Raw genomic sequence first — 27,818 nt, forward strand, 5'->3', positions numbered from 1 at the left:
CAAATAGTGTTGGCGAGAGGGGGCACCCCTGCTTCACTCCTATCATTGCTCTCAACCCAATCTGATAGGCCTCCAAGGACACATACTCTCCCTCTAGCTGACTCATACACTGTCATCACCCCCCATATCATGTCTCCTGGGATCTGCATCTCTTGAAGTTGCTTAATCTTGCAGAATAGTGGGACTGTGTCGAAGGCCCTTCGAAAGTGTACAAAGCAAGCACATACTTTCTGGGATCTCGATCTTGCCTCCTTGATGACTGCCCGCAAAGTGAAGATACAATCAAGGGTGGACTGCTGTCTTCAGAACCCAACTTGTCCCAAAGCCCGCTGACCATGTCTGTCTGTGTAGGAGCTAATCTCTCTCCCTAGTGTGCCACACACGGATGGGAATGGGTGCCTTCCCTTTGGATAGAAACCCCCATGTAATAGTGGGGTCACCCTCTCGAAAAGATCGCGTCATCTCATCCATCCTGTGTGAAAGGAACGTCCACCTCTTACGTCGTGTTAGGCATCCTGAGAAACATTGTGCCTCAAACCTCGTCAAGTACTCCAAAGCTTTCTCCCATATGATCATGCCTCAGCACTCATCATCAAACCATGGTTTTGGTTCATCTTCCCAGTTGAGGGGTGTACTGTAGATTGGGTCACAGGGAATGATCTGATGGCAGAATCCTGGTGATCCAAGTCTGCTATTCTCCCAAGTGGGAAATCCATGTGGTCCTCGTAACCCTACATATGGACTCTCAATTGGCTGCCTATTGGTACACGTAGATTAATGAGTGAATCACGAATGCTCCTATTTCCTTTCTCCCTGTATCAGGGTCTCGAACAATCCCCAAACTTGATGCTAACTCGAGCCATTATCAAACATGAACAATGATGGCTTATCTTCTACATGTCCCTAAGCCTTCAAAATCTGTGTCATCCCATCTCCTATCTCCTATCCATTCAATACCACCTTTACTTTGGTTGTCTCCTCCTCTTCTGTACACTGTCGTGACCTACACTGCAAAAAAATGTATGCTCTATCATATCTAATACACACACATATCTTCTGCCTCCAAAAACAGTGCTGTATTTTGAGGCTGGTTCCTCCTCCCATGGTTGGGCTTTGACCTAAAACCTCCTCTATCAATAGACAACCTTAGTCTATTTGCTTAGATCCTATAACTCTTCTTTCTAAACTCCTGCATGTCTCGACTCAATGCAAACCTTCATTATCTCTCTTGTCCTCAATCCTCATTGCCAATGGAATAATGTATAATTTATTTCACAATTTTCGGATTAAAACATTTAATCTCAATCTCGATACTCAGGTACAAGCCACTAAGGTACTTAGTGGATTGTACTTCCTTCAACTTCTTCTCAGAATACTGCAGTTTCTAGAGCGTTGTCCAAAATCGATCCATGTACTACCAAATAGTCTTTACCTCCTCTCTGTCTAGAAGTGTCCCAATTAATGAGTATTTCCAACTCGAGCTTGCTATAGGAGTTGTTTTGCAATGGTCTTCAGCCAAGTCTTCGACATCATCCTACATTTCTAAAGCTGGGTGCCAAAGAGTTGTTGATCCAATAGAAGAAGAGTGGCAAAATTGAGTTTGGCCTACTCTATACTCTCATTGCATGCAAAGTACGCATCTCAACTCTTGATGATCCAAGTAATACCTCTTGCTTCTAACCTTTGTCACACTTGGGCATCTGCACATGTTTTTATCCAGACTTAATCTTCAGAATGAGCTCAAGATGACGGCATTGCCTGTAAACTGCCATGATGAGTCAGCATTCCTGATAAACTCCTATCTATAACCCCTCCTCGACTTCCTCCTCTAGTGCTCATCCATAGCCACATATATCTGGTGCTCATCCATAGCCACATATATCTAGCGCTCCTCTAGTACTTGTCCATAGCCACATATATGTAGATGAATCCAGAAACATGCCCAAACTCATCCTCAAAACGACAACAAATATTGCCGTTTCAATCACTCACACGCATAGCGAGGACTAGCTATTATGACATCCCCACTTACTCATCAAGACCCAATGGTGGGTGTAAACCATACTATAAACATATGCTGTCACACATATATGACCTCACACCTACACATACTCTCACCATTTGTTTATGCAAAGGTTTTCTTACTAAGTTTTTGTCGGCAGTCCGGAGATGAAGGGTAGACTCAATCATGACAAAGACTCATCTCTAGCAACATGCTCAAGCTGATCCTCCTCATCCTTATCATCATCATAGTCCTGCAACATAATCTCCGCACTGTAAAACCTGTTGGGTTGCGCCATCTCTCCTTGGGCTCATCCCTCTGCCTCCTTTCTTCCTCGTCCTAGGCTAAAGGATTATCCTTGTCTGCCCGCCTTTCCCACCTTGGTTCTCCCATGAATTTCGGAGAGCGCATTTCATAGCACAAAACTTTATTTTCATTTACTCTATTCAAGAAATCAAAGAGCTAAAACATATAAGGTGCCTCCTAATCTCCAACAAGCTCTCTCCTAGACGTCTAAACCACTAGAGCTTCCTCCTCCTCTATCTATGAATCAACAAAACGCATCTGATCTACGTATCTCACACATTTTTCTATTGCTTTGTGGGTACAGTCTTCTTGACTGTCAATGCTGCTTTCTTTGGCATTTCGCCGTTGGTTCTCCTAGTATCCACCATGATGCAACTTTGGATGAACATGGATTCTCAAGCAACATACAACCACATGCACAAAAACCCCTAAAACGACCTAAGGCTATGTTCTAAGCGATATTAAGCGCATCAACCGAAAAGGGAAAGAAAGGCTCTGATACTTGTTAGATTCGTGCAATAGCAAAAGTGCAACTTTATAAAGAATTACTTCATAAACTTAGAAATTCAAGTAGCCATGGAAACCGAGAATAACATTCACATAAAATTCAAACAAAAGCTAGGTTTAGAGAGAAATTTCTTTTTTTTTTTCCAAAGAAAGGAACCTTCTATTAATGCTTGAAAGACTTCATACAAAACAGCAGCCCTGAAGGTGCTGAGTACGGAAAAAACCGGAAAATGCTGAAAGAAAAGAACCGGCCTGTACCAGAGAAACCTAGCTCACTGCCTAGGGGATCTCTGGTACTGGGGCTAACAACCAAGTGGGGGGACTATACAACCAGCGAATCCCTCGCGGAGTGAAGATGTAGAAAACTCCTACATGCCAAGCCTTGCAGAATCGAGCACACCTCTCGATAGTCGCTTTAGAGCCTGGAGTCCCACGCTCCCAAGCGGAGCGTAGAGTATAGATGATATCCTGCCAGATGGCGACCAAGGTAGCCAAAGGTGGAACCGGATGCTCACCCATCATGAGACTACAGCGAGCCACCCAAATGTTCCACGCAGGCAAGGGAGATATCATCAATCTGGAATGTGTGTCCTCCCTCAATCAACCAGGCCACCATCCCCCAGGTGTAGTCCCTTTGAAGACTCTGCATACGGGTCATGATTCTGAGGGCTCCCATCTAGATTCTCACTACTTTGCGAACAGCTCCAAAGGCAAATGCGGGATCGTCTCCAAGAAACCACCAGAGCAACAATGGCACTACCCCTCCACTCGCATCTGCTCCAACCACGGTCCAATGGACAAGCTTCTGTGGATAGCCAGCCAAAAGAAGTAGGATATCTTCCTCGGCCGCAGACTGGACCATAACCGCATCCAAAACCTCGAAAGGACATCTCAGGGCACTCTCTGGGTCACCCAATGCTGCTCCCTCGAGGGGGTCCACCTCGAAGAATCGATCTGAAGCCTCCGGTCAATCCATGTGGTGTAGGAAAAGAAGGGCATCTCGTCCATCTGCTCCACAAGGCCGCCCCTGGAGGGCCACAACCACTCTCTCGGATCCCACTGGACCTCCCTCAAGGGTCTACCTTCCCACAGCCAAAGGCGCTATCTGGGGGCATCCTTCTCTGAGATACTAGGATGGTCTATGTGCCACTCCTTCCCCAAGCGTCCCACCACTCTGATCATCTGCCAGTGAATCCCATCAAGACTCCCATCCATCTCAAGGTCTCTCTCAGTGAGCGGATGAAGTAGGCCTCCAGGTCCTACGCAGAAGAAGCCAGGGTGCGTGCTGCCTCTCTGCATCCTCAAGGAAACACCAGTCCGAGAAAACTGCCCCAACCAAATGCTGTCCCTCCAAACGCGAAGTCCCTCCCGCTAGGACTCAGGGATGGCTAGGTCAATCTCTCTCATCCGCTGCCCTGCTCCTCAAAGATGCACCAAGCCTCTCCTCTGCCTCCATGGGTAGTCTGCTCCATTTGCCAAAAGACCCGGCCGAACCACTCTCCCACTGTGCCCAACCAATGTGCGTCCACTATCCGAGCATACGCCCCTCCTGATCTTGGATCTCTGGGTGCCACATAAGGGGCTGACGCTCAAACTCCTCTCTGCATCTGAGCGGAGCACGAACGAGACCCCCTCCTAGTCTCTGCCAGACCCTGTGAAGGCTCCTCATCAAGGGAAAACCCTTCCCTGTAAGGGGGGGGGCCTTTGAGAAGATCCACCTGTGTAAAGGCTACCACTGTCCTCCAGTGCGTGGGGTGTTCCTGAGAAGCCCTCACTGTAAGAGGAGCTTCCAAGGCTCTGCACCTGGGGTGACGTCACGAAAAACCAACTTGCCCAAGAGGGCTCTGCTCTGCATCTCCGGATCTATGATACCCAAGCCTCCCAGTGCCTGTGGCATGATCACCGTCTGCAAAGCGATCCAGGCTCTAGTATTCCGTGTGCCGTCCAATCCTACCCAAATGAAATTCTGAACCAACCGTCGGAGCTGCCTAATGCATCCTCCCTGTGAAAGCACCAACAGGAGGCGATATACCAGGCCATGGGAAGAAGGACCTGGTTTGCCACTAAGGCACGACCTGCTAGAGAGAGCTTGGACGAGCTCCAATAGAGAAGCTTGCGCCGAACAATCTCAAGGACCGAGGCGATTTGTTGCTCTGTTATAATGTCAATACCAACCTGGCATCTCAGGTATCTCGCTATTTCGCCTTGTGGTATCCATCTGAAGCAAAAGTCACTCCCCCACTCACGAATCTCATGTGTCTCCTCATAGCCCGTGAAGAAACCTATAGACTTTGTCCAGTTGATCCGCGCACCCGAGGCCTCGCTGTAGATAGCCAGGGCTCCCTTGACTCTCTCCAAACTCGTTGTATTTCCCTCAACATACAAGTCCGTGTCATCTACAAACTCGGAGTCAAGCAATCCTCCTCCTGTCTGATTGGGAGCCTCAACCCTGTGAAGCCCACCACCTGTAATCTCAAGTAGTAGCCCAAATCCTCCGCCACGAACAAGAAGAGGAAGGGAGCAATTGGGTTGCCCTAGCAGACCGAGCGAGAGAGAGGAAAGGCCTCGCCCGTGTGTCCTCCAATAAGCATCTGGCTAGAGCTCCCCGCATAAAGCACAAATACTCCTCTAACCCATCTATCTAAGAAACCCAATCTCCGCACAATGCCCTCCAGAAAGGACCACTCCACCCTATCGTAGGCACGACTATGCACTCCTGAACGAACCCGTTTGTGTGCCGTGAATGATGTCAATAAGATTGGGCCGTAACCGCAAGCTCAAGACCTTAGCGAGGATCTTGTATGCAGTATCAAGCACTGTGATCGGTCTCCATTGCCGGATGTCTGACCTATCTCCCCGTTTCGGGATCAAACAAATCCACCCCTTGCTCAAGGACTGAGGGAGGGAGCCCGTGTCCAAAATCTCTTGGCATGCTAGTCGAAAAGGGGTGGAGATAATCTCCCAGAAGTTTCGAAAGAAGGCCGGAGTTGTCAAGCCATCCTCGCCAGGACACTTCTGAGTCGCGAGAGCCTTGAGGGCTTCCCAGAGCTCCTCATCCGTGAAAGGCTCCTCTAGCTTGTTGCATAAATCCTGCGAAACTACTTTCGGAACATGATCCCAAACTACCTCTCAGGCCACAATACCAACTGGAGTCACCCTCTCTGTCTGAAAGTGCTGGCTGTAAAAACATGTGGTCAGGTCTAACATCTCCTGTGGGTCAATATGCATGATGCCCTGCGGATCCCGAAGACGCTGCAGCTGTGTACCTGCCGATCGGGGCCCAATGGTCTGGAAAAATTGCTTCGTCATCCTGTCCCACTGCTGTACCCATCAGGCCCGGGAAGAGTGATAGGAGAGTTCAACTCGCCAAATCTCTATGTCCAGAAGCTCAAGGCAAGTGCTCTCGAACATGTCGCTAAGCCACTGAAAACCTGGGTCCTGCTCCCTAAGCCGCTCTATGGAGGCAAGGTCCCTCCTCAAAGCCCGCTCACGCTCCTAAAGAGTCCTCCGCCTAAGGACATGAGCCTGTAACTCCTCCCTGCTCCTCTCGATCGCATCGGCCACCCACGAAACCTAGCCCTCGCACAGTGTCATCTCTGACTACTCCCAAATCCCTGCCATGACCTACTAGATCTCCTCGTCCTGCAGGAGGTCCTCTGGAATGCAGAACCCCTTCTGGGGAAGACCTCAACAGGGCTGATCTAAGTGAAGTACTACCGGAGAGTGGTTTGACATCGTGGTACCTGCCAGAGCCGCCTTTGTGCAGTGTCGAGTCCCCAACGTAGAAACGGTCTAGTCTCTTAAGCAGTTCATCATGTCCTCTGTCCAAAAGAGAAGAGGAGGCTACTCTTGCCACGAGTCTCTGCCCACTAATCATGAAAATGAACTGCTCCCAGGTGCTACGCTCTGCTGCTGGCATCTCAGAGAAGGCGGCGCCACCCTGCTTGTCTTCCCCAAACTCCAGGTTGTTGAAGTTCCCTCCAACAATCTAGGAGTGTACATTCGGATGACACTCTGACAGCCTCCTCGAAAAGGCCAAGCGGTGCTATCTACGCGCTGGGGCGTACACGTTCAAGATTCCAATCCTGGACTCTCTCGACCTAACTCATCCAAACTGCCCGAGCTCACCCTGATCATAGACCTCTGGAGCCAGAGTCTGTGAGACCGAGATGCAGACCCCTCCGCTCCGTCCTACAGCATGGGACCACTCCTCCGGACCTCTCCCTGGAAGAAGGTGGTGTCGCCATCTAATGTCTGCAGTTGAGAACATATGCTCCTGAACTAAAAGGATGTCCACTGTCCACCCTACCACTGCCCTCTGCAACTCTTGTATCAAGTACTAGGGTTGACTACGAGCACAATCATGGAGCCCGTGCACGTTCAACTCACTATGGTCCAACTCATGAGGACAGGCGTGCAGAGAACAAGGCTCTCCTGTGAGTGGGTGTCTGTTCCAAAAAGACGGCCTTATGTGACTTTGCCAAGGTCCGAATCTGTGCGACGACGTACTAGGGTGGATACCGACTTAATGCCGATCTTCCGTGCCCACTTCATCATGAAGAAGACTTCCGCCCCGAACAGCTCCGCACAAATCTGGAGGAACCAGTAGTATGCATGATCCACCTTTGCCTCAAGCGGCAATCTGATAATTCCTACCGCCAATCCACACGTCGGCTCCTCTCGAAGCTCAGCTGAAAATTCACCTCCGCACCATGGATGTACCAAAGATCCAATCCCCGTGCTCCCATCCACTTGTCCATCATGCATGAAATATGATCTCCCATAATAGCATCAAACACCTTTGAGGTCTACTTCTCCAACCCGAGAACTCCAAACGGGGTGTGTCTGAGAGTCCATTGCGTTGATCAAAGCCCCCTTCCGTGGCTGCAGGACCATAAGCGTTACCTCCAACGGTAAAGGATAAGAGTCAGGGATCTCCAAGTAATTCCAGGGTCCCAACCTCCAGAAGTCTCGCGGTAAGGGGCACCCAAGCTGAAGGTGGGGAGCTGCTGACAAGGAGGACGACCCCCGTCTCTCTGGCTCCCTCCTCGAATGGGCATGATGCTATGATGAGGGAGCAGAAGGAGACGTCGTCTTACCCTTCCCTACAGGCAGGGGTGTCGAGGCAAGGGAGGAGAGGGAGATTGAGGAATCTGCTACGAAGGTAAAGAGGGCGGCAACGACGGCAGGGAGACTCGAGCACAGTGCCAAGTGCCCAACCAATGGAGGGGAGGATGGCTCGACACTCCTTGGGGAGCCCTGGGAAGCGAAGTGTAACCGATAAATGAGAAACATGGTGTGTTGTGTCCATGTCCTCCACTATAAAGCCATGGTACCAAGAAAAGAGGTATACTAGATGCAGGCCAAGGAGCATGGGACTCTGCTCCAGGAGTGTCGAGGTAGTGTCGGGGGAGCTCAGCTGAATGAGGAATACGCCTCTTCCATAGATGGTGACCTCCTGGATGTGGTCACCCTCTAATGCCAAGCTCGTATGGATTCACTCTCGCACCTGTCTCCTTGTAGGCGTGAGGCCCACAATTCTGCCCACGAGCGCCTTGTCTTGGAGAGACTAAACTGCCTGTTGTACCTGTTGCTTGTCAATTGGGAAAAGAAGAACCTTAACGGCTGTGGGATTCGAGGATGCTACCATAGAGTCCCTCTGGCCAAACCAAGGGTCACCACCAAGGTTTTCTTTCGCCTAAACGAGCACAAATGCTCCCGCTGCAAGGAGGAAGAGGAAAAAAAGAAGGGGTGAGAAAGAACGTCAAAGGGGGAGACGAAGACAAGGCAGGGTGAGGGAAGGAAAGGGCAAGGACAGAAGTGGAAGGAGGAGGAGGGCAAGGAGGAAGAGGAGAGGGGACGAGAAGGCGAGGAGGTGGAAGAAGTGGCGGGGCGGCGGAAAAACGAGGGGGGAAAGAAGGGGGGAGGAGAGAAGAATGGAGGAAGAAAGGAGAGGAGGAGGAAAGGAGAAGCCGACGGAGCGGAGAGGAGGCAAGGGAGGGAAACGGCGGGGGAGAGGAGAAGGAAGCGAGAGGCGGAGGTGACGGGGGCGGAGGCGGAGACGGAGGTGACGGGGGCGAGACTGGTGGAGGTGACGGGAGGCGGAGGTGACGGGAGATGGAGGTGACGGGGGCGGACCGGGCGGGACTGGCGAAGGCGCAACGAGCGAAGGGAGGAGGCAGCAAAGGCAGAGTGCGGCAGGGAGGGCCAGGGGGACGGAAGAGGTAGACGGGACGGGACAACGGGGCAGCCAGAGGGCGCGGCGGCTCAGCAGCAACTCACGGGGAGCAGCAGCGCTTACTTAGAGAGAATTCTTAAGCTATGAAACACATCAATTCAATATTAGTATTAAAAAGACACAGTTTTAGTTGGAAAATTAAGTAGAAATCAATCGTTAAACCAAACATAGTCACAATCATTAGAAGATGTCAAACTAGATTAGAAACAAGTGGATTTATCTAATGAAACACACCCAAGTAGAGTGTAAAGAACAAGCAAACAGAGCCTATGCAAAAACCACAATATGAATACAAGGAGATTGTGCAAACCGTAAAAGCTATTGGGATGTGTGTGTTAGACCCTGGAACCAATGGTTTCGGGATTCAACGCAAGACGACGAGGAACTCCCAGACTAAAGGACAAAGTGGGTGAAGGAAGCCCCAAGTGAAGAGTGAACGAAGCTCGCCAACGAAGGACAAAGGGAGTTGACAACTGAAGGACTCAGCGAAGAGGGGAGCAACGCCAGTCCACAGTGTGTATAGGATGCCTGGTCCGCAAGCGGCCACATATTAAGGTGACAAGACCATGCGCATCAAGCGGCACATGAGGCAGCTACATGCCACAGCGCTAGACAACAAAGGAAGCGACACTACATGACGAAGGGAGTTAAAAGCGTGCTACTGACACATACGCTGAGGAATGCATCGAACACCAACTAACAACAAGTCAACCCACCGAACAAAGGACACCGTCCAAGGCCCAACACAAAGAACTCATCCAAGCGAAGTCTGTCAACCCAGATCGATACGAAGTAAAGGCTCCTACTCTTCTGACAAGACCAGGATGGATAGTTGTTTATGTGGTGGGTAGCATCCACCGTGAATGTTAAGAGGGGCATCATGTATAAAAGGTCTAGAGGGAGTTTGGGTCAATCCTACAACATAGGTATGCTCATGTGTGTGGCATGCAGCACAGAGCTATTTGTATCCAAGCCGTTATTGGACTCAGTAATAGAAAGGCTTCTTGAAGTACAATGATTGCACACTTTTCTTCTCTCTCTTTAAGCATATGTGTCATTCTGAGTTATTCGCCTGCTCGCTCAATGCTCCTCTAGTCATCTACAAAAGGAAATAGCCCCACAAACCCAGAGATGAACCAAGGGCCACACAATGAAGAGCAGAACTATCAGCCAGACATGCATTTGGCGTTGACATTTGATGATCCTATTGAGGAGTATGCAAGTTTTTGCGCTAAAGAAGCCTATGGACAGTAAGCAAATCAACTCTAGTGAATGACATAGCCCACTGACGCAAGAACAAGACATCAACTCAGATTACCTATAGAGAAGGGAGGAGTGGCTTGAAGGAGTTGACGATGAGACAAGAAGTCTCAAAAAAATCGAAGAAGCCTTGGTCGAGGGCAGTGAGCAAGTCGATGCATCCATTAGCATCGACACCGAGCAAAGAGAGGTAGAAGGGAGTGACCAGGGAAGTCAACAAACCCTACCTCCAACAATTTCGAGGAGTTTTAGTAAGAACAAGGTGGAGCAAATCCTCATCCCCATCACAAGAAAGAAGACCAAATCAAGAAGAGGAAATCGAGAGACCGAGAGTTGACAAACTAAACAAAGCCAAGCGGACTGACAAAGGGGGCCGATTCGATCGATCCAAACAAAAAGACAGGCGCAACCAAGTCGAAGTCTCCATACTAGTCACCCCACCAAGGAGCCCACTTCGAGGAGCCAATGGAGCAAGAAAACCAAAGATAAGGATGAAGTTTCAGAACTTCAAAGGAAACGAGAGAGAGAATTCCCGCTCTCATGTTCAATTTTTTTTTAGAACAATTGCAATCCTGCAAGTCATTTGTCGAGAGGAGTTCTTAATGTATTTCGCCCGACGCCAACAAGGCCATTGAATGGTATGACCGATATCTTGATGGGTATTTTGCCACGTGGAGCAAGTTCAAGACTGTGTTTTAGAAGAGGTTTCAGCACAAATTCAACAAGGAGGACGTATTGCTGAAGCTCAACCACCTCAACCAAAGGGTGAAACTATGTACGACTTTGCAGCACGAATTAGAGCACTGACCAACCAACTCACCAATGCTCAAGACGAAACGTGTTGTGGTCCAATATCATGAGCGGCCTTACTCTCGAAATTAAGCTGCACTACATGGAGACACCGCATCAACAAGGACATATGACGAATTTCTATAACGAGCAATCGCGTTAGAAAAAGGGAGCACAATGCCTCGAAAGAAAAAGAAGCCGCCCATCCGAGAAGCAAAGAGCGAAGATGAAGAAGAAGAACCAGTGCCTAAAAGGATACCAAAGTAGAGGAGCTCAAAAAGCTCCTGAAGGAGATGGACATTCGAGGGTACCCAAAAAAGGGAGAGACCTGATGCTCGAAATGCAAAACCCAGGTCATACGACAAACAAGTGTCAGTCAAGCAAATGGTGCAAAATTCACAGCCATGCGATCAAAGACTGCTAGTACAACAAGCAAAAGTGAACGACATATGTCTAGAAAGTGAAGCAAGAGCTTAAGAAAGCCTACCAAGCCAAAGACCAAAGAGCATCAACACAGCATGTTTCCTCTGGGGGAAGTAAAGGCATCAAAAAGCAAGTTCGAATTGTGGAAGAAGCAACCCTACATCCTCCAAGAAGCATGTGGAGAAGACTGCGCACCCCAAGGGGGTGTGGTGATAACCGAGGTGGACTGGACTATAGTCACTAGATCAAAAGGGCCAGCCCAGACAAAACCAAAGACGTCAAAAGAGTAGTAGTTCTACGAGAAGGAGGAGAAGAAGATAGCAACGAAGATCAGCCACAAGATCAAGAAAAAAGAACCACTTGTCGAAGCGGGAGAAATGTTGAATCGACGACCCAAAGGGCAATCAATGGAGCAGAAAAAACGAATGGGAGTAACAAACACCAGAACAAAGACACGGTTGAAAGGTTGTGAAGCAAGCGCAGATCAACACAGACTAGGAGAAGTTCCACAAACTGCATGTGACAGTTTTGATTGGCCAATCGATGGAACTTCCTCCCTACTACACGAAATCCTTTTAGAGGAGCAACCGCTTGCATTGAACATCGACTTGATCGAGACAACGACTTGGAAAGAGAGGTACCCTGATCGGCATCAAGGTCTGAAACCATACAATAATCGCATGATAGTCAGGCATCAACATCATATTGGATGAAGTTTGTACAACGCTGAAGTTGAAGAGCTTATAGCCCTTGCCATCAAAATTCGGATGGCAGATCAAAGGCTGGTCATCCGCATGGGCATGCTGAACTACATCAAAATAAGTGGAGCTTACTTCACCGTAACCTTCATTGTAGTCAAGATGGAGAGTGAAGGAGGCTATCCAATGTTATTGGGACAACCAAGGCTGATGGGTATCAAGGTACTCCATGATTGGAGGGTAGAAACTCTCACAATACCCCAAGAAGGCAAGCACATGTGAACCCCGATGGGCAGGAGGAGGACTACAAGCCTAAGTGTCTAGAGGGCTGAAGAAGGCTACACCTCCAACATCAAGGAGAAGTTGTTCGCATTGAATCGTGTGCCAATTGCAAAGATCAATGCAATGCAAGTAGCGATGGAAATAACACAGGATTCCAAAGAACACACATGGTATTTTCCATGGGCTTTAGCAATGACAGAGAATGGGAGAAAATGGTCCAAAAAGAACAAACAAATCGAAGTACTAGCAAGGGGCCATATCACCGAAGGCCAAGCCATCAAAGAAATCAACATGGAGTAGAGCAAAGAACCAAAGCTAATCCAGATCAATGAAAACTTCTCGACAACTTACTCGCCAAGGCTGAGGTGCTCTTCAATGAGTACAGGGGTGTATTCGCCTTGGAATACATGGACTTGAAGGCGGTCCCACTAAATTTGATTCAACACAAATCCCCCTTGTTCTAGATGCGAACCCAATTCGGCAACAAAGATATAGAATCAATCCCAACTATTCCAGGGTGGTAAAGGCGGAGATCAACCAACTGCTCAAAGCAAGGTTTATCTACCAAGTAGACCAAAACAATTGGTTGTTTGCAATCATTGTCATGCCAAAGAAAAACCGAAGTTGCAAGTCTGTGTCAATTACTGAAAGTTCAACGAGCAGACAATAAAACACCCATTTCTACTACCATTCACATACACGATCTTGGACAACGTAGTCGTCCATGAAATGCATTTATTAATGGATATAGTGATATTCATTCATGGACGGATACAAGGAGTACAACCAAATCACATTGGCCAAAGAGAATCAAGAGAAGGCAACTTTCATCACCAAATGGGAGCATGCTCTAGCAAAATAATGCCATTCAGGTTAAAGGATGCACCGGCAATGTTTTAGCGCTTCATGGCATAAACCTTTCAAGAGTACACCGACAACTTCCTCACAATATTCCTAGACAACTTCTCAATCTACAGCAAGAAGCGAGGGTGCCCGAGGAAGGTGTTCCAGAAATGTCAAAAGACAAGAATCTCATAAAGTGTGTGTTCTGTTTGTTCTTCACCGTATTGTTGGGGCACACGATCTCTCAAGAGGGCATCACGAGCGAAAAACCAAGGATATATGCAACAAAGAAAATGAACGAGCCAAGCAACATCAAGCAAGTGTGTTTGGGGGATATGTCAATTTCTACCGATAGTTCATCAAGAAGTTTGCAGGGGTTGCTGAACCAATTCATCAGCTGACCAAAGCAATTATGAAGTAGTAGTGGACAAAGCAAAGCGTTCAAATCCCTTCAAGAAATGGTAATTCAAGTCCTGACCCTCCAAAATCCTGACTGGAATGTAATGTTCAATATGCATATTGATGCGCATCGAGAATGGTCATCGGATCCATTTTGGCTCAGCTTGAAGGGAGCTTGGACTTTCCAATCATGGTGATCAATCATGATAGCTGGACACGGTGTGAAGTATTGTCACACACACGTGAGCAGTAAACACATGCCCATTGTAAAAATAAATGGAAATAAAATATCCAGAATAATCCATAAATATAGTCCAAAAATGTGTGGGTCTATTCATCGAAGGGAAGGCATCCTTTTTTTCTTCGGATAAAGCTTCAACTAGTATAGGCATTTTTCCAATCACCAAATCTCCATAATCTCCTTCCCACCAGAAGGTGCAGCAATTATTCTTATATGTGGAAGTTGCTTCTATCAAACACAAGTTTCTGGCCCTCTGAATTCTGCCACGGACATCATTGTGCTGACAACCAATGCTCTTGGATTCTAAGTAACAGGGGAGTTGTGAAAGGTGTAGGGCACATGCCAAGTGTACACAAGATAGCAGCAAGCTGCAAGTTGCGCAGGAACATAGCATGTGGCCGAGCCACAAAGATAGCGAAAAGAGAGAGCATCCTTAGCGATGCAAATGTGATTTATGCTTAATTATAGCGGTGAATCAGAACCAATAGAGCTTTCAAAACAGCATCCAGCCTAGGCTATAAAGTCAATTGAGTGTTCATAAACTTGGATTTTTTGGAGAGGACTAAAGACACAATCATATCCTTATGAAAAGCCATAATATAAGTATATCATCAGTTCTAATGGATGGCATCTCATAATAAGACACAAATGAAAAAGAATCAGTAGGGAGGAGTGACACGTCACATGTGAGAAAAATCGTGACACAAATGAAATGGCATGAGTTCAAGGAATGTCCTGCTTGTCTCATAATAGGGAAAGGTATGGTAAATGTATGCTAGCATCCCAAAGTAGCTTTTCCCATTTTCATTGTAAGGAAGTAAGCAAACCATTGGAACCTACAGTTTGGAACAAACATTCATGGACAGCAGAACCCTTTCATTAATTTTATTTTGATATCATTTCAATATGTTTTATCTCCATGGACAAACACATCGTTGTGTGGTCATGGTTAAGTTGTGATGAAAGAAAGAAAGAAAGAAAGAAAGTTTATTAAAGTCTTCGGAAGACCGATGGGTCTATGAGACTGTGAAAATCCTGATACAACGAGCTGTGGTAGTGGAGCTACTAAACGAGCGTCCATACCAATGCAAAATGCAAAATGCAAAAAATGCAAAAATGCAGAATGGCAGTACTAAGTCCTAAGTACAACATAGTCATGTCGATGGTCGACTATATATATCAATCTCAGCATATCATCAATATCATCATCATCCCCACCAACAGCAAGATATCAGGATGGATGAGGCAGTGGAGGCATGAAGTCGGCAATAGAGTGCTGTCGGCCACTCAGAGGTGCGGTCTTGGCACGTCTCCTGGTCGTAGCTCTGCGTCTAACCAAGGCTACTGTGACCCCCATCGGTCGGGCTCCGACTCTAAACAAGGACGGGATGTCTCCAAGTGTGATATGTGTATCGACCCTCTCTCTGAGCTGTCGAGTCACGGGCTCCAGGTCACGGTCAATATGTTTTATCTCCATGGACAAACACATCGTTGTGTGGTCATGGTTAAGTTGTGATGAAAGAAAGAAAGAAAGAAAGAAAGAAAGTTTATTAAAGTCTTCGGAAGACCGATGGGTCTATGAGACTGTGAAAATCCTGATACAACGAGATGTGGTAGTGGAGCTACTAAACGAGCGTCCATACCAATGCAAAATGCAAAATGCAAAAAATGCAAAAATGTAGAATGGCAGTACTAAGTCCTAAGTACAACATAGTCATGTCGATAGTCGACTATATATATCAATCTCAGCATATCATCAATATCATCATCATCCCCAGCAACAGCAAGATATCAGGATGGATGAGGCAGTGGAGGCATGAAGTCGGCAATAGAGTGCTGTCGGCCACTCAGAGGTGCGGTCCTGGCACGTCTCCTAGTCGTAGCTCTCCGTCTAACCAAGGCTACTGTGACCCCCGTCGGTCGGGCTCCGACTCTAAACAAGGAGGGGATGTCTCCAAGTGTGATATGTGTATCGACCCTCTCTCTGAGCTATCGGGTCACGGGCTCCAGGTCACGGTCATGTCGAGGCCTCATCTCGTTGGGGTCCATGTGATCTAGCTGAAAGAACTCCGTGATAGAGCTCTGAGAGGAATCAACCGAGGAAAAAGTCTGCTCTTGTCTCCATGCTCGGAGTATCCTCTCGCGGTGTCTAAGTGTCTCATGAATGAAACCTGCCAAACACCGCTGGTCTGGGTAGGAGAGGAAATGGGCTAAAATCCCATAACTATCTCTGAAGAGGCAGTGGAAACGTCCTCGGATCTCATAGTACACAGGACACCTGAAGATGAAATGCTCTGTCTCAACCTCATGTATGTCACATAGTGTGCATATGTGCCGCTTCCTGGGTAGTCGCTCTGCTCTGCCGCTCTCGATGCGAAGTTTGTGTGAAGAGACCTGGAACTGCCCAAGAAAGATCCTCATCGAGTGGGGTAGGTGAATCTGTGTGTATCCTCGTGGGTCAATGAAACCCTCCGCTGTGATATGTAAGAAGTGATCTCTGTAGAAGCTAAGCTTCACTGGGAGTTCACTCGGTTCCAACCAGCTCCAAAAAGTGTATAGCTGTAGTAGATCCTCACAGATAACCTGGTTGACCTCGTGTGATAAGAGGGGAGAGAACGGAGTATCCATGCTATACTAAAAGGAAGGTAGTCTATCCATGTGGAGCCCCAGTTGCTCAAACCATCTCTCTGTACGTGCATACCAGCACCTCTGATCTCCTCCTGCTGCAAGTGTCATCATAGAAGAGTATAGAGCTATCCATGGTAGCCTCCTACGCCCCAAGGTATAATCCCCATATTCCCTAACTCGATACAGATATGTGATGACCTGAAATGCAGCATCTAGCTGTAAAGGGGGTGACCCAAACTCAGCCTGAATGATTTGGTGAGGAACGGATGACGTACCACGAATCATCCATGATAGCATGAGAACTTATAGCCGCTCCACACGGGCCCACTCTGTATCCGACAAGTCTGGCCCCCAACAAGGATTGCCGTATATCCCCGTTGGGTGAGCCAAGGAGTCAAAAAGCAACCCCTTGGTGCGTGGATCCCGAAAGTGTGAGCGGAAGCATTGCCTATCTAGCCTAGCCAATGAGGCATACCCTCTACTCAAGCGTGCCTGCATCGCGGGTCTCATAGTGAAGCTCGGTCTGGAGAAGATAACCCCAAGATAAGTGTATGATGAAACTATCTCAACAGATGACCCTGCAAACGTGAACTGCTCCTGACGCATGATGGCTCGAGATGTATTGAAGATCATGACCTTGGTTTTACCCAGGTTGACCTTCAAATCATGAGACTCACAAGGACTGTAGTGCGTCTAGGTCTCTCTGAAGCCCCTCTACTGAGGAAGACAAGAGAGCCACGTCATTTGCATAGAGCAAAATCTGGATCAGCGTGCCCGCAAGAGAGCAACCTACACCCCCCTGTGTCTGCATCACTGTCTCAAGCTCGTCAATGTAGAGACCAAAAAAGGTAGGCGACAAAGGACACCCTTGTTTGACCCCGATGGTACTCATGATCTCGTCTGTCCACCCGGATCCTGTTCGAACTCTGCCAAAAACTCTCATAAAGTGCCATGACAGCCCAAATAATCTCCTGGTCATAAGCCAAGTCCTGTAGGCGCCGTATGAGGCGGGCTCTCAGGACCGTGTCAAATGCCTTGCGAAAATTCACAAAGCAACAATAAACCCTCTGCTTCCGTGACCTCGCCTCCTCGATGATACATCTAAGCATCAGAATGTGGTCCATGGTTCCATGATCACGCCGGAATCCGGCCTGTCCTGCTGCTCTGAGTCCTCGACACTCTGCAAGTCTGCTAACCTCGGAGTCAAGTACTGATGCATAAATCTTGGACATGACATGTCCAATCATAATGGTCCTATAGTTCTCCAGGCTCATGGGATCCCCTGCCTTGTGGATGGGTGAGATAGTGTTAACGGTCTAAGTGTGTGGAAATCCCAAACAAACCGCTTCATTAAAAAGCTTTGCTAAGATCGAGCCTAGGAGGTTAATCCCATATGCAATGAACTCAGTGCATAGTCCCTCATGATCCTTTGCTCGGCCATTATGAAGTTTCATTACAGCATCCTTTACCCCTCCTCTAGTGAAAAGGGTGTAGGATGTGGGACGAGGCATGTGTAAGAGGCTAGGGACTGGCTGATTTGGGATGTCATAAAGTATGCGTGCATAATCAAACCAGATCTGGGTGTCAGTGAGTGGCGAAGGGGACCATCCTTCTAGAAATCTTCGCCAGAAGTCCTTAGAGTTGTTACTGAACAAAATGTTCAGTAGCTCCTCGTTTCGACAAACGAAGTCTAGTTTCTTCCTCCGTACCAGTCTACGGTATTCACGTAGCGTATCTGGTGCGCTCAGAAGACTGTTTTTGGTTTCGAATCTGAGTTGACGACGTAAGGCCTTACACTCATCATCATACCAACTATTACAGGGTATGGTTCCAGGGGGTGGTGGGCGGGTGGAGCGGGTGGTGTGGGAAAAAGCGTGAATGGCAGCCTCGTATAGTGAGCGGGTGGCAAGGGAAGCACAATCCTCTAAAAGGGGTATGAAGTCAATATAAGCGAGAAGTATGTAAAGACGGCTAGAGTAAGAAGGTGAGTGATCCCGATCAAAGCATATATCGTGGTAGGTAGAGTAAGCACTGAGTGGGGTGGAAGGTGCTGTGCGAAGGGAGGTGGAGATGCAAAAGAAAAGGTATGTATGATCAACCCCTGGGGGGAGAGGTGCTACAGTGAAGTCAGTAATGCGAGATGTGAAGACAGGGGATCCCATGATGTAATCAACAACACTGGAGCCCCCCCTATGTGGAAAGCATGTGAAACCACATGAAGCGAACCATCTGTCACGACCATTATAGATAATGAGATCATGTATCCTGCCTAGGTCTAATAGGGCCTGCCCATAGGATGAGAATGGACCTCGCCTGTCAGCCGAAACCTATAGCATACCTGCCTCCTCAAGGTCAACATCTGCCAGTAGAGTGGAATCATCTCTGAAATCAAGAAGTGGTACCTGACGGACCCATGTCCTCGCGTTGAAGTCCCCCACTAGAAGGACTTCTCCGCGGCTAGAAAAGTCAACGATGGACTGATAAAGGGCAGCAAATGGGGATGTCTCATCATCACCTCGAATATCTCTCGCAAAGTGGGAGGTCTCCAGGGGGAAGTAGCAAACTGCGACAAACAGATCCTCGCTGTCCATGTGTCGTATCCGGATCCAAAGAAATCTGGAATGTGTATCTCTCTGCTCTACTGAAATGATCCCCCGAAGTGTGGATCTGAAAAGGACTGCAACTCCACCTGAACCTCGAACTCCTCCTGTACCCCTCGTCTCATCTCTGTAGGCAGACTCCCATGTATATCCACTGACTATTGGAAGAGGGTGACTCTGATGTGTCTCTGTATAGAAGACTATGTTGTGGCCTGTATAGGATTCCGAGAAGTTCCCTGGTTCTGACCATAAGGTACCATTACAATTCCAAATGGTGCAGGACAGGGTCTCGAATATCTGAGTCTTGTAGACCCCACTTCCCTATGTAGGGGAGGGGGCAAGTGTCCTACGGGGGCCTGTAAGAAGTCGTCCCTCTCGTACCACTGCCCACTTCCCCTCCTTCCGGGCCTGATCCCGCTGCTGCAGCAAAGAGCGCCTCTCCTCAACCTGTAGAGGTGTGAGGTCCTCATCCATAGAGATCGGTGGCTGATCTCGAAGGACGGATCTACGTCGTAGAGCTGAAAGTCGTGCCTGAGTGTCATGAAAGTTGTGACCGACACAAGCCAGTAAATTATCATTTTTCAAAAAATTAACTTTTACCCTTTCATTTACAACTACATAAACCTCCTTCAAGTTGTCTACCATGAAAGGGATTGGCGACAGCATAATCAAGAAAAAAGATTAATAGTTCCTGCATGGTTACCTGAAAGTGACCAGTGCGCCTGAATAATTCATCCCGCTTACTACTCCCACGAGGAGTGCTGATAAACAGAAGTCAAATTGACATAGTGAGAACGCTTTTTTCTTGAACAGATCATGTAAAGAGTAAAATCCATGATAGGTGTGTATACTTGGACTTGCAAAGAAGAAGATGAAGATCAATGCATGAAACACTGAAAATACAGATATCACTTTGTCGGGCTACCCTCCCTCCTGAATAAACTAATGTTAACAATATAACAATCAAACACAAAAGTAAAGACAGAATTCACTTGTACAGACAATCATGGGTATGCAGGAAATCAATACAAAGTCCTTTTAGATGTGAATTGAAGAAGTTGCATCAACACTGAGGTTATGAACTTTTTTACGATGCATTTAACAAGTATGCAAATTCATCGTGATATCTTCATGAAAGATCTGCTGAAATAGAACATACATGCAACATCCTTTTGGACAAGAAAACGAGTTACAAGGGCATGAAAAGCTGTTCAGACGTACCCTCTACTAAAAACATCACCAGTACCTGTGGTATATGTGAGGCAGCTCCAATTCAACCAATACCTCCCTGACAATCTTGCAAAATGGAGATGGCTGCCCAAAATTAAGCAACTTTAGGCAACTAACAATAGATGGCATTTCATAATTTCAAAGTGACTTGGTATTCTTTAAAACTGCACATGATCCTTATTTCCCACTATATTTCTCTTGATATATAAGATTGACACATAACACACGTCAGAAATAGGCTGACCTCATATGCCCATAGCTCAAGAGGCCTTTCAGGAAGTTTTGCAGGCACGTACTTACTGCCCTGCAACAAAATGAATGTGAAAATAGCTCAATCAAATCAAAATGTTACCCTAGCGAGCATCAATAACAAAAGCAGAATGCAACAAGAAAAGCGACAAATGCTTGAATCCATTGTAGCTATGCCTACATTAACAAGGATATGCATGAGCATTTAGAGTTTTGCCCGTAAACTCCTTTTCTAATCATGTTTAAACATTTTGCACAATGCACTATATATGCAATTACACCTTCAACACTCCTCTTTAATTGCACTCTATGAGAAAAGGGTGGAGTGAAATTTTGAAAATGATCAACTTACCACCTTCCCTATCTTAAGTTGCTGCCAGTTCTGATATTAAAGTATGAGCATTGATCATTGCGGAAGGGTTTGATGAAAATGCCTACTACAATTCATGTGCTGGACAATTAACTAGGTCTACAACTGTACTTTGGGTTTTTTCCTAATAAAATGATAGTGGACCTCCCTAAATCCTTGGCTCCTGAGCAGGTTGCTAGAGTAAAGAATGGTAATATAATTAAAAAGATGCAAACTTCTAAACAATACCAGTTCATATACAGCATTTGTTAAGTCTCTTTCTTAAGCTTTTATTAACGATTGTGTAGAAATATGATTGTGTAATTTTAAAATAAAATATGAATATAACCTAAGATATGTGATGCAATTGGTGCATTTTAAGGGGGAACAAAGGTAGCAAAAGGGAGGTTCAAGGACATATGCCAACCATTGACGAGTATAAAACAATACATTGCATAGAACAAACCAATTGGCAATTATACACAAATAAAGAGAGTGAATGCAACACACAATATTGGGCACCCCGTAAATGAGCAAGGGAGAGAAACACCAAGTAAGAAATCCAGAAGTGCACAAAGGCAGATCACCTGAGAAGATTGAGGAAATTGTATTTTCCTATTGGGAAGTAGCTCTTTGTGGCTGCCAATCACTGGCTTTGGAGTATGGAAAAGGCTGGACTGAGCAGCTCGAAGTGAGGCCCTGCTGGAAAAGAAAGAGCAGGGGAGCATTCCAAAACAAAGGCAACTCAAGCAGGTCGCTGCTCCAGAAATCAACTGAGACAACCTGTAGGAATGGGCCTCATTGGCAATGCAAGAGGTATAGGAGGGTGGAAAACAATCTCTGGAGGAGAAGCAAGCTAGTGCTGTGGGGGGCAACCAAAGTGGTTATAGAAAATGAGACAGAGGAGAGAGAAAAATAAGCAGCCCTAACAACAACAAAAAAAGACACCATGAGACAGTCGACATACATCAACAGTCAATGGACGTGCATGGACTACAGACTGATAGTACCGCTATGCAGAAGCCTACAACCTCCAGTTCGCAGCCCCAGAAGTAGCAATAGCCTCAGCATACGCATCAATGTGCCCTTCCAGCCCAAGCCCTATTGTAGCCACTTTTCCCCACACTATTCTGTTTTCCTATCACCTCTCCCCCTCAGCCAGCCCCTTTTGCCCCCCCACATTATTCTGCTTTCCTGCTGCCTCTCCCCCTCAGCCACCTCCCCTTCCCATTTCTCTCCAGGCTCACCTTGGCCACCTCTCAAATGTTTCCCTCCGCCTCCCAGTCCCCTTTCATTCTTAACCCCCTACACCTATTTCCTATACCCCTCAATCAGCCCCCTTTCATGACCTCCTTACCCACTGCCGGGCTCCCACTATCCCACACCCATACAAGTGACAGAAGAAAGACGCCTAGGAGTAGATTCTCATGGAGACTCACACCTTGCACGAGAGGCTGAGTAGGATAGGTTTAATTACAGCCTCAGCCACGAGGTCACAGAGCTCCGTAATGAGCCATCGAGGAGACTACCAAATGGGTGGACATTGTGGGAGCCTAAGAAGGCCACCATCCGGACCACCATTCTTGAGCAATAGCAGAGAGTCAATAAGGCTCTCAGCATCAGAGTCTGGAGGATTCTACACAATCCACCACTGCATCGATGATGCTACCAACTTCATGGCCTCCACCCTCGGGGTCCATGAGAATGGGACTGAGGCACCTGGCGCATAGGCCGTGATCCCACTCGTGATCAGCCTTTGACATGTACTTCAGAGATACTCAAGCCCACCTTGTAGCATTATGCAAGCGGACAGTACCACATGACCACTCCCAAATTCATATGGATGAGGACCTCACATCCCTACAAATAGAGGAGAGGCGTACCCTCCTACAGCACTGGGACCTGCAAGGAGGAGAAGTGGGAGGTCCCTCTGCATAGGGAGAAGAGATATATGCACCAACCTGGCCCGCACTATTTGGAACTGTAATAGTAACTTCTAGTCAAATCTAGGAAATTTCTCGGAGTCATACATGGGACGAGATGTAGCTGTCTAGACAAACTCATAAAAGCCTAGAGTGCCCTTTTCCCATAATTTGTGGATACACATGGGAGACTACATACCGTGACGAGACCCGATAGATAGGTGGAGTTTGTGGATCGGGAAGAGCTGTGGTACTATACAGTCATCTCTCACTGAGAAGATCTCTATCGAGAAGTGTGACACACATGCCAAATTTCATTGGATTCGGATCCAACACACCTCCTGACAGGACCTCTTCATTGTAGTGTGCTACTTCCCCCTAGGTCCTCACATTTTGGTACAGATCTCCATGAGGTAGCTGAGATGTCACCATACACAACCCCAGATCCAGACATTATGAATTTCTCGAGCCGCAAGTTATCCTTGTTGGGGACCCCTTGGGTACTTCAACACAAGGATGGCTATGCAGTGGGTAGTGCTTCTTATTTGAGATGATGCTATTCTATTGATGTTGACCTAGATGAGGTAGGGATATCCCACATATCTACAAACAGACGAGCCTTAGTCACCCCATGTGGACACTCTTTCTTGGACATGGAAAGGGTCATGTATCACTTTTGGTTTAGACCAATGGCCCTCCCTTGATCTTCTTCCCACATGGAGGGGAACTAACATAGTTGACTACCTCATCGGATCCCTATCTTTCCCTCCCACACATGATTCTCTTCTCCGTTTCCCAACCACCATCCAGTGCCAATCACACTTATCTCTTCTTTAGTATATTCATACCCCACCACACAACACACCAAACACCATCTACACACACCACATATCGCGACATCCACTTCAATTATAGCTTATCCCCCAGGCCCCTAGTATACTACACAACTTTCTACCCTACTCAAAGATCTCGAGGACATTCCACACCTACAAGATCGAGCCGCTCTAATCATCCGTCTCTCGATGAGGCAACCTTGCACACTTTTTCACACACCACTAGTTCAACTCACCACCGCTTATCGGCGCAGTCCCCTGAAAACAATAGCTAGTATGAAGATGAGTGTAAGGCATTACGCCACCAACTCAGATTTGGAACACATAATCTAAAGGTCACTCTTCGTAAATCCAAGGCTATGATCTTTCACACATCATGTATAGAGAGCGGTTCATCTTTGACAGGTTGAGATTGTAGAGCATACTAGAGCAACAGTTCATGACTTAAGGTCTATACTCTATACTCTACGAGACTATGTGGACCATGGGAGTGACTATAGCTTGGAAGATAAGCTGTACAGAGGGGGATATGTGGGCTGCAAAACAACCTTGAGGTAGGATGAAAAGGGAAGAGGTGGTAAGTGTACACAAACAAGTGCCAAATTGATTTAAAGTGGCAACAGGATTTTGAGGTATGTTTAATAATTACACGTATATATTTAAAGGAAAGGGGACACATTTGAACCACACCCCATTTAAAAAAGTTACTTTTTAAAACACACACAAACCACCCACAAAACCCCCAAAAAAAAAAAAATCTGAACGCATACTACACTCTAAGGAACGTACCATACTACCGTATGAAAATTCAGTACGGTACGCGTGCTAGAACTACCATGGTCTCTTCTCTTTGATTGTTTGGTCCATCCAACTGGTAATGTTGGGACCCTATTATATCAAGTGGATTAGGCTCGAGTGGAGAGTCTCCAGGTTCTCCTTACTAGCACAGATAATCCGTAGTAAGCCCTAAATCCCACACTAGATAGCCTTGGCTGAGTTCAGGGTCCCCCCACTCATGCTTGATGTAGCATTTCAGGCGATCACATATTCCACCGAGTCAGGGATTTTGGTTCGTCGACCTCATGTAGGTTAGCATAGCTAGCCTTATCCACATCCATGACATTAGCAGCTAAGGGGGATCAAAACTGTTGGTATGCTCATACATACAAATGGTTAGTGACTCAGGACAGACCGCCTCTTCAGTATAGCCTTGAGGCCCCCTCTATTCCACTCAAATATCACGAGGATAACCAGGTCATCCGAAAAATTCTCATACAATTACACATAAACAAGACCTAATTAGCACTAGCAAGCTTCCCATGAAGCTCAACTTCTGTAGAGATCACTATCTACAGAACTCAGAGGAGGACTTCATGGACCTACCAGGCTACACAGGGATCCTCCTCCCCACTACTTGAGGATCTCGATCGGGTAATTTCGTGATACTTCCCACAAATTACTTATTGATATAGACGAGATGATGACATACCTAGAGAGGGCCACATTTGCAGTTTGCAATCTACATGAGATTGAGTCAGAATAGCATTCACTTTCAAATGCCCTATGTATTATGAGATCAGATGTTGCCACCACTATCTTTCAGAGATAGACTTGAACACCTCTCTTGGTTCATCCAGACCATAGACGAGTAGCAAGCTTTATTCATGAGACTATAGGACACAGAGACCAGCTATTTCAGACACAGAGACAAGATCGGGAGGCTGAGCAAGACTCACTTAGAGGGTGATTACCGATTTTATCAGTAAGGAAGCATGGACCAACAGTTTCCAGGGAGACAGCACAATCGAGACCCATAGCAAGAGACACAACAGACCCATCAAAGTGTTTCCACACAAACGAGACTTGGGGATCTTTCCTCCATGTTCGCCAGGCCAAGGACATTGCCGACGGATGTGATGGTGGCACCCTGCTGTCAGAAAATCCAGCCTATTTCTAGAGAACCTGGCTCACTACTTAGGGAATCTCTGGAACAGGGGCTATGGGGGACTATACACCCAGCAAATTCCTCGCTCTGTAAATAGATAAAAGGTACCTGCAGGCCAAACCTTCTAAAAACGCTCCTGCTTTTCGGTAGTTGCCCTTGATCCTAACGTCCCGTTCTCCCAGAAAGCACGCAAGGTGTAGATGATATCCTACCAGATGGCGATGAGAGTGGCAGTCGAAGAGACCTAGTGACCTCCCATCGCCAAGCTATAGTGAGCAACCCCGATGTTCTGAGCAATGATGCTGAACATTGTCCTCTGGGAAAAAATCTGGAGAAGTAATTAGTCTCTCCCATAGTGATACACTTCCTCCCATGGTCCTTTTTGGTTTGTGAAGGCATAACCAATCGTTCTTCCTTTCTTTTTCTATCTTGGATGTTTTAAAGAATTGAGCAGAGAAGTTGAATGTACCCACGAACAATTATTTACGCTCTACTTTTCTCATTTGCTTTGACAAATTTCATGACAGGTGGAGCACAGCTTTTTATTTTCTGATTCTCCTCTTCAATACTCATGTTACCTCTTTTGCTGGTTTCACCTGGTTCGTTATGGCTTACTACCGTTTAATACACTGAGTGCGGCTCCCTGGTGTGGCCACTACTTCATTTCTTCTCGCAAGATAAACAAATATTTTTTTGACAGATGAATTCTAAAAACAGGCACTAAAGAAACACGCTAAGCTCTAAGAAAATATATGCCCAAGTAAATAATAACCTTTTTACAACTAATAATATGTCTCACACGCAAGCTAAGCCCAATATGCTAACTCCTGCACATGTCGACATAAGGGACAAAACCACCAAAATGAATGAGGCTGGAAAAAATTGCAAAGAATCAGAAAAATAAGGAGCTTTCTCACCCTTCCCATTCGTGCAATCATTGCAAAACCTGCTGTCAGCGTCTGTGGAGCAAAAAATTTACAGAATCTTAATAATACTTACTAGAAAGATTGCATTCCATCAATGCACTCATTTAAAATACAAGCTGTACAAGTTTAAAGGTATACCGTCAGCAATCCAAGTGAGAGCATCAACGGTACTTTCCCATCACCTGAAGAATAACACAGTCAAAAACTGGTACACATTTCAAGCACACAATGTCAAGAATAACTAAGTAAGTATCAACAGACAGAGTTGAGCTATGAGCTGCTGCTCCTCCCCGTGAGCTACTGCCCCCCCCTCTCCCTCTCTCAGCCAGACCCCTCTCCCTATCCCTCTCCCTTGCTGCCCCCCCTCTCCCCCCTTCGCTGCTCCTCCTCTCCCTCCCCTCTCGCCAGCCCCCTCTCCCTCCTCCCTCACCCTCCCTCTCCCCTTCCTCCTCCCCGCCCTCCCTCTCCACCCCCCCGCTGCCCCCTACCTCTCCCTCCCTGCTGCCCCTACCTCTCCCTCCCCGCCCTACCTCTCCCTCCCCGCCCTACCTCTCCCCCACCCGTCAGCCCCCCCGGCCCCCTTCTCCTCCCCCGTCATCCCTCTCCCCCCCCCGCTGCCCCCTTCCCCACTGCCCCCTTCTCCTCCGCCCTCCCTCTCCCCCGCCAGCCCCCCCCCATTCTCCTCCCCCGCCCCCCTCCCTCGCCCTCCCTCTCCCCCCCCCGCTGCTCTCCCCATGCCCCATCCTTTCCTCTCCCCCGCCCTCCCTTTCCCTCCCTCCTAGCCCGCCCTCCTTTCCCCTCCCCCTCCCCCTCCTTCCTTTCCCTCCCTCCTATCCCCCCCCAAGGAGAACCCCCCCCCCCAAAAAAAAAAAAAAGAGTTTTTTTTTTTTTAAACCTCCTCCCTCTCCCTCCCCGCCCCCTTCCTTCCTAACTCAGCTCCCCACGCCTCCCCCTCAGCCTACCTCCATCTCCCCCTTCAGTCTATCCTCTCCTTCCCTTCCCTCTCTCCTACCCTCTCTTTCTCCTTCTTCCTGCGCCCGCGTTCAAGGCGTCCTGGGTAGTAGTTTCACGGACAGAGCTTTTTCAGTGTTGGAATCCGCCTTTTCACATCGATTAGCGAATGGATCCCCATTCAGCCAATCTCCCGT

General features: G+C 47.4%; 1 protein-coding gene across 6 annotated transcripts in view; it reads right to left on the reverse strand.

Moving 5' to 3' along the window:
* Positions 1-27,818, reverse strand: part of LOC147897717 (Thioredoxin family protein) — a 134,701-nt gene that overhangs the window by 11,951 nt on the left and 94,932 nt on the right. For all 6 annotated transcript variants that reach the window (XR_015541630.1, XR_015541631.1, XM_087379961.1 and 3 more), the window contains exons 7-11: positions 26,809-26,852; positions 26,662-26,703; positions 20,691-20,750; positions 20,463-20,530; positions 19,920-19,977 (exon numbers count right to left, since the gene is read on the reverse strand). Coding sequence is in view for 4 of the 6 variants with exons in the window: in XM_087379961.1 (XP_087236087.1) it covers positions 19,920-19,977; positions 20,463-20,530; positions 20,691-20,750; positions 26,662-26,703; positions 26,809-26,852 (272 nt within the window). In the remaining 2 variants the exon portion in view is untranslated. The remainder of the gene's footprint in view (positions 1-19,919; positions 19,978-20,462; positions 20,531-20,690; positions 20,751-26,661; positions 26,704-26,808; positions 26,853-27,818) is intronic.

Source organism: Dipteris shenzhenensis, chromosome 10 (genome assembly GCF_047967505.1).
Source record: "Dipteris shenzhenensis isolate YYH24624 ecotype China chromosome 10, Dip_SZ_1.0, whole genome shotgun sequence".
In the NCBI taxonomy this organism is placed as follows: domain Eukaryota; kingdom Viridiplantae; phylum Streptophyta; class Polypodiopsida; order Gleicheniales; family Dipteridaceae; genus Dipteris; species Dipteris shenzhenensis.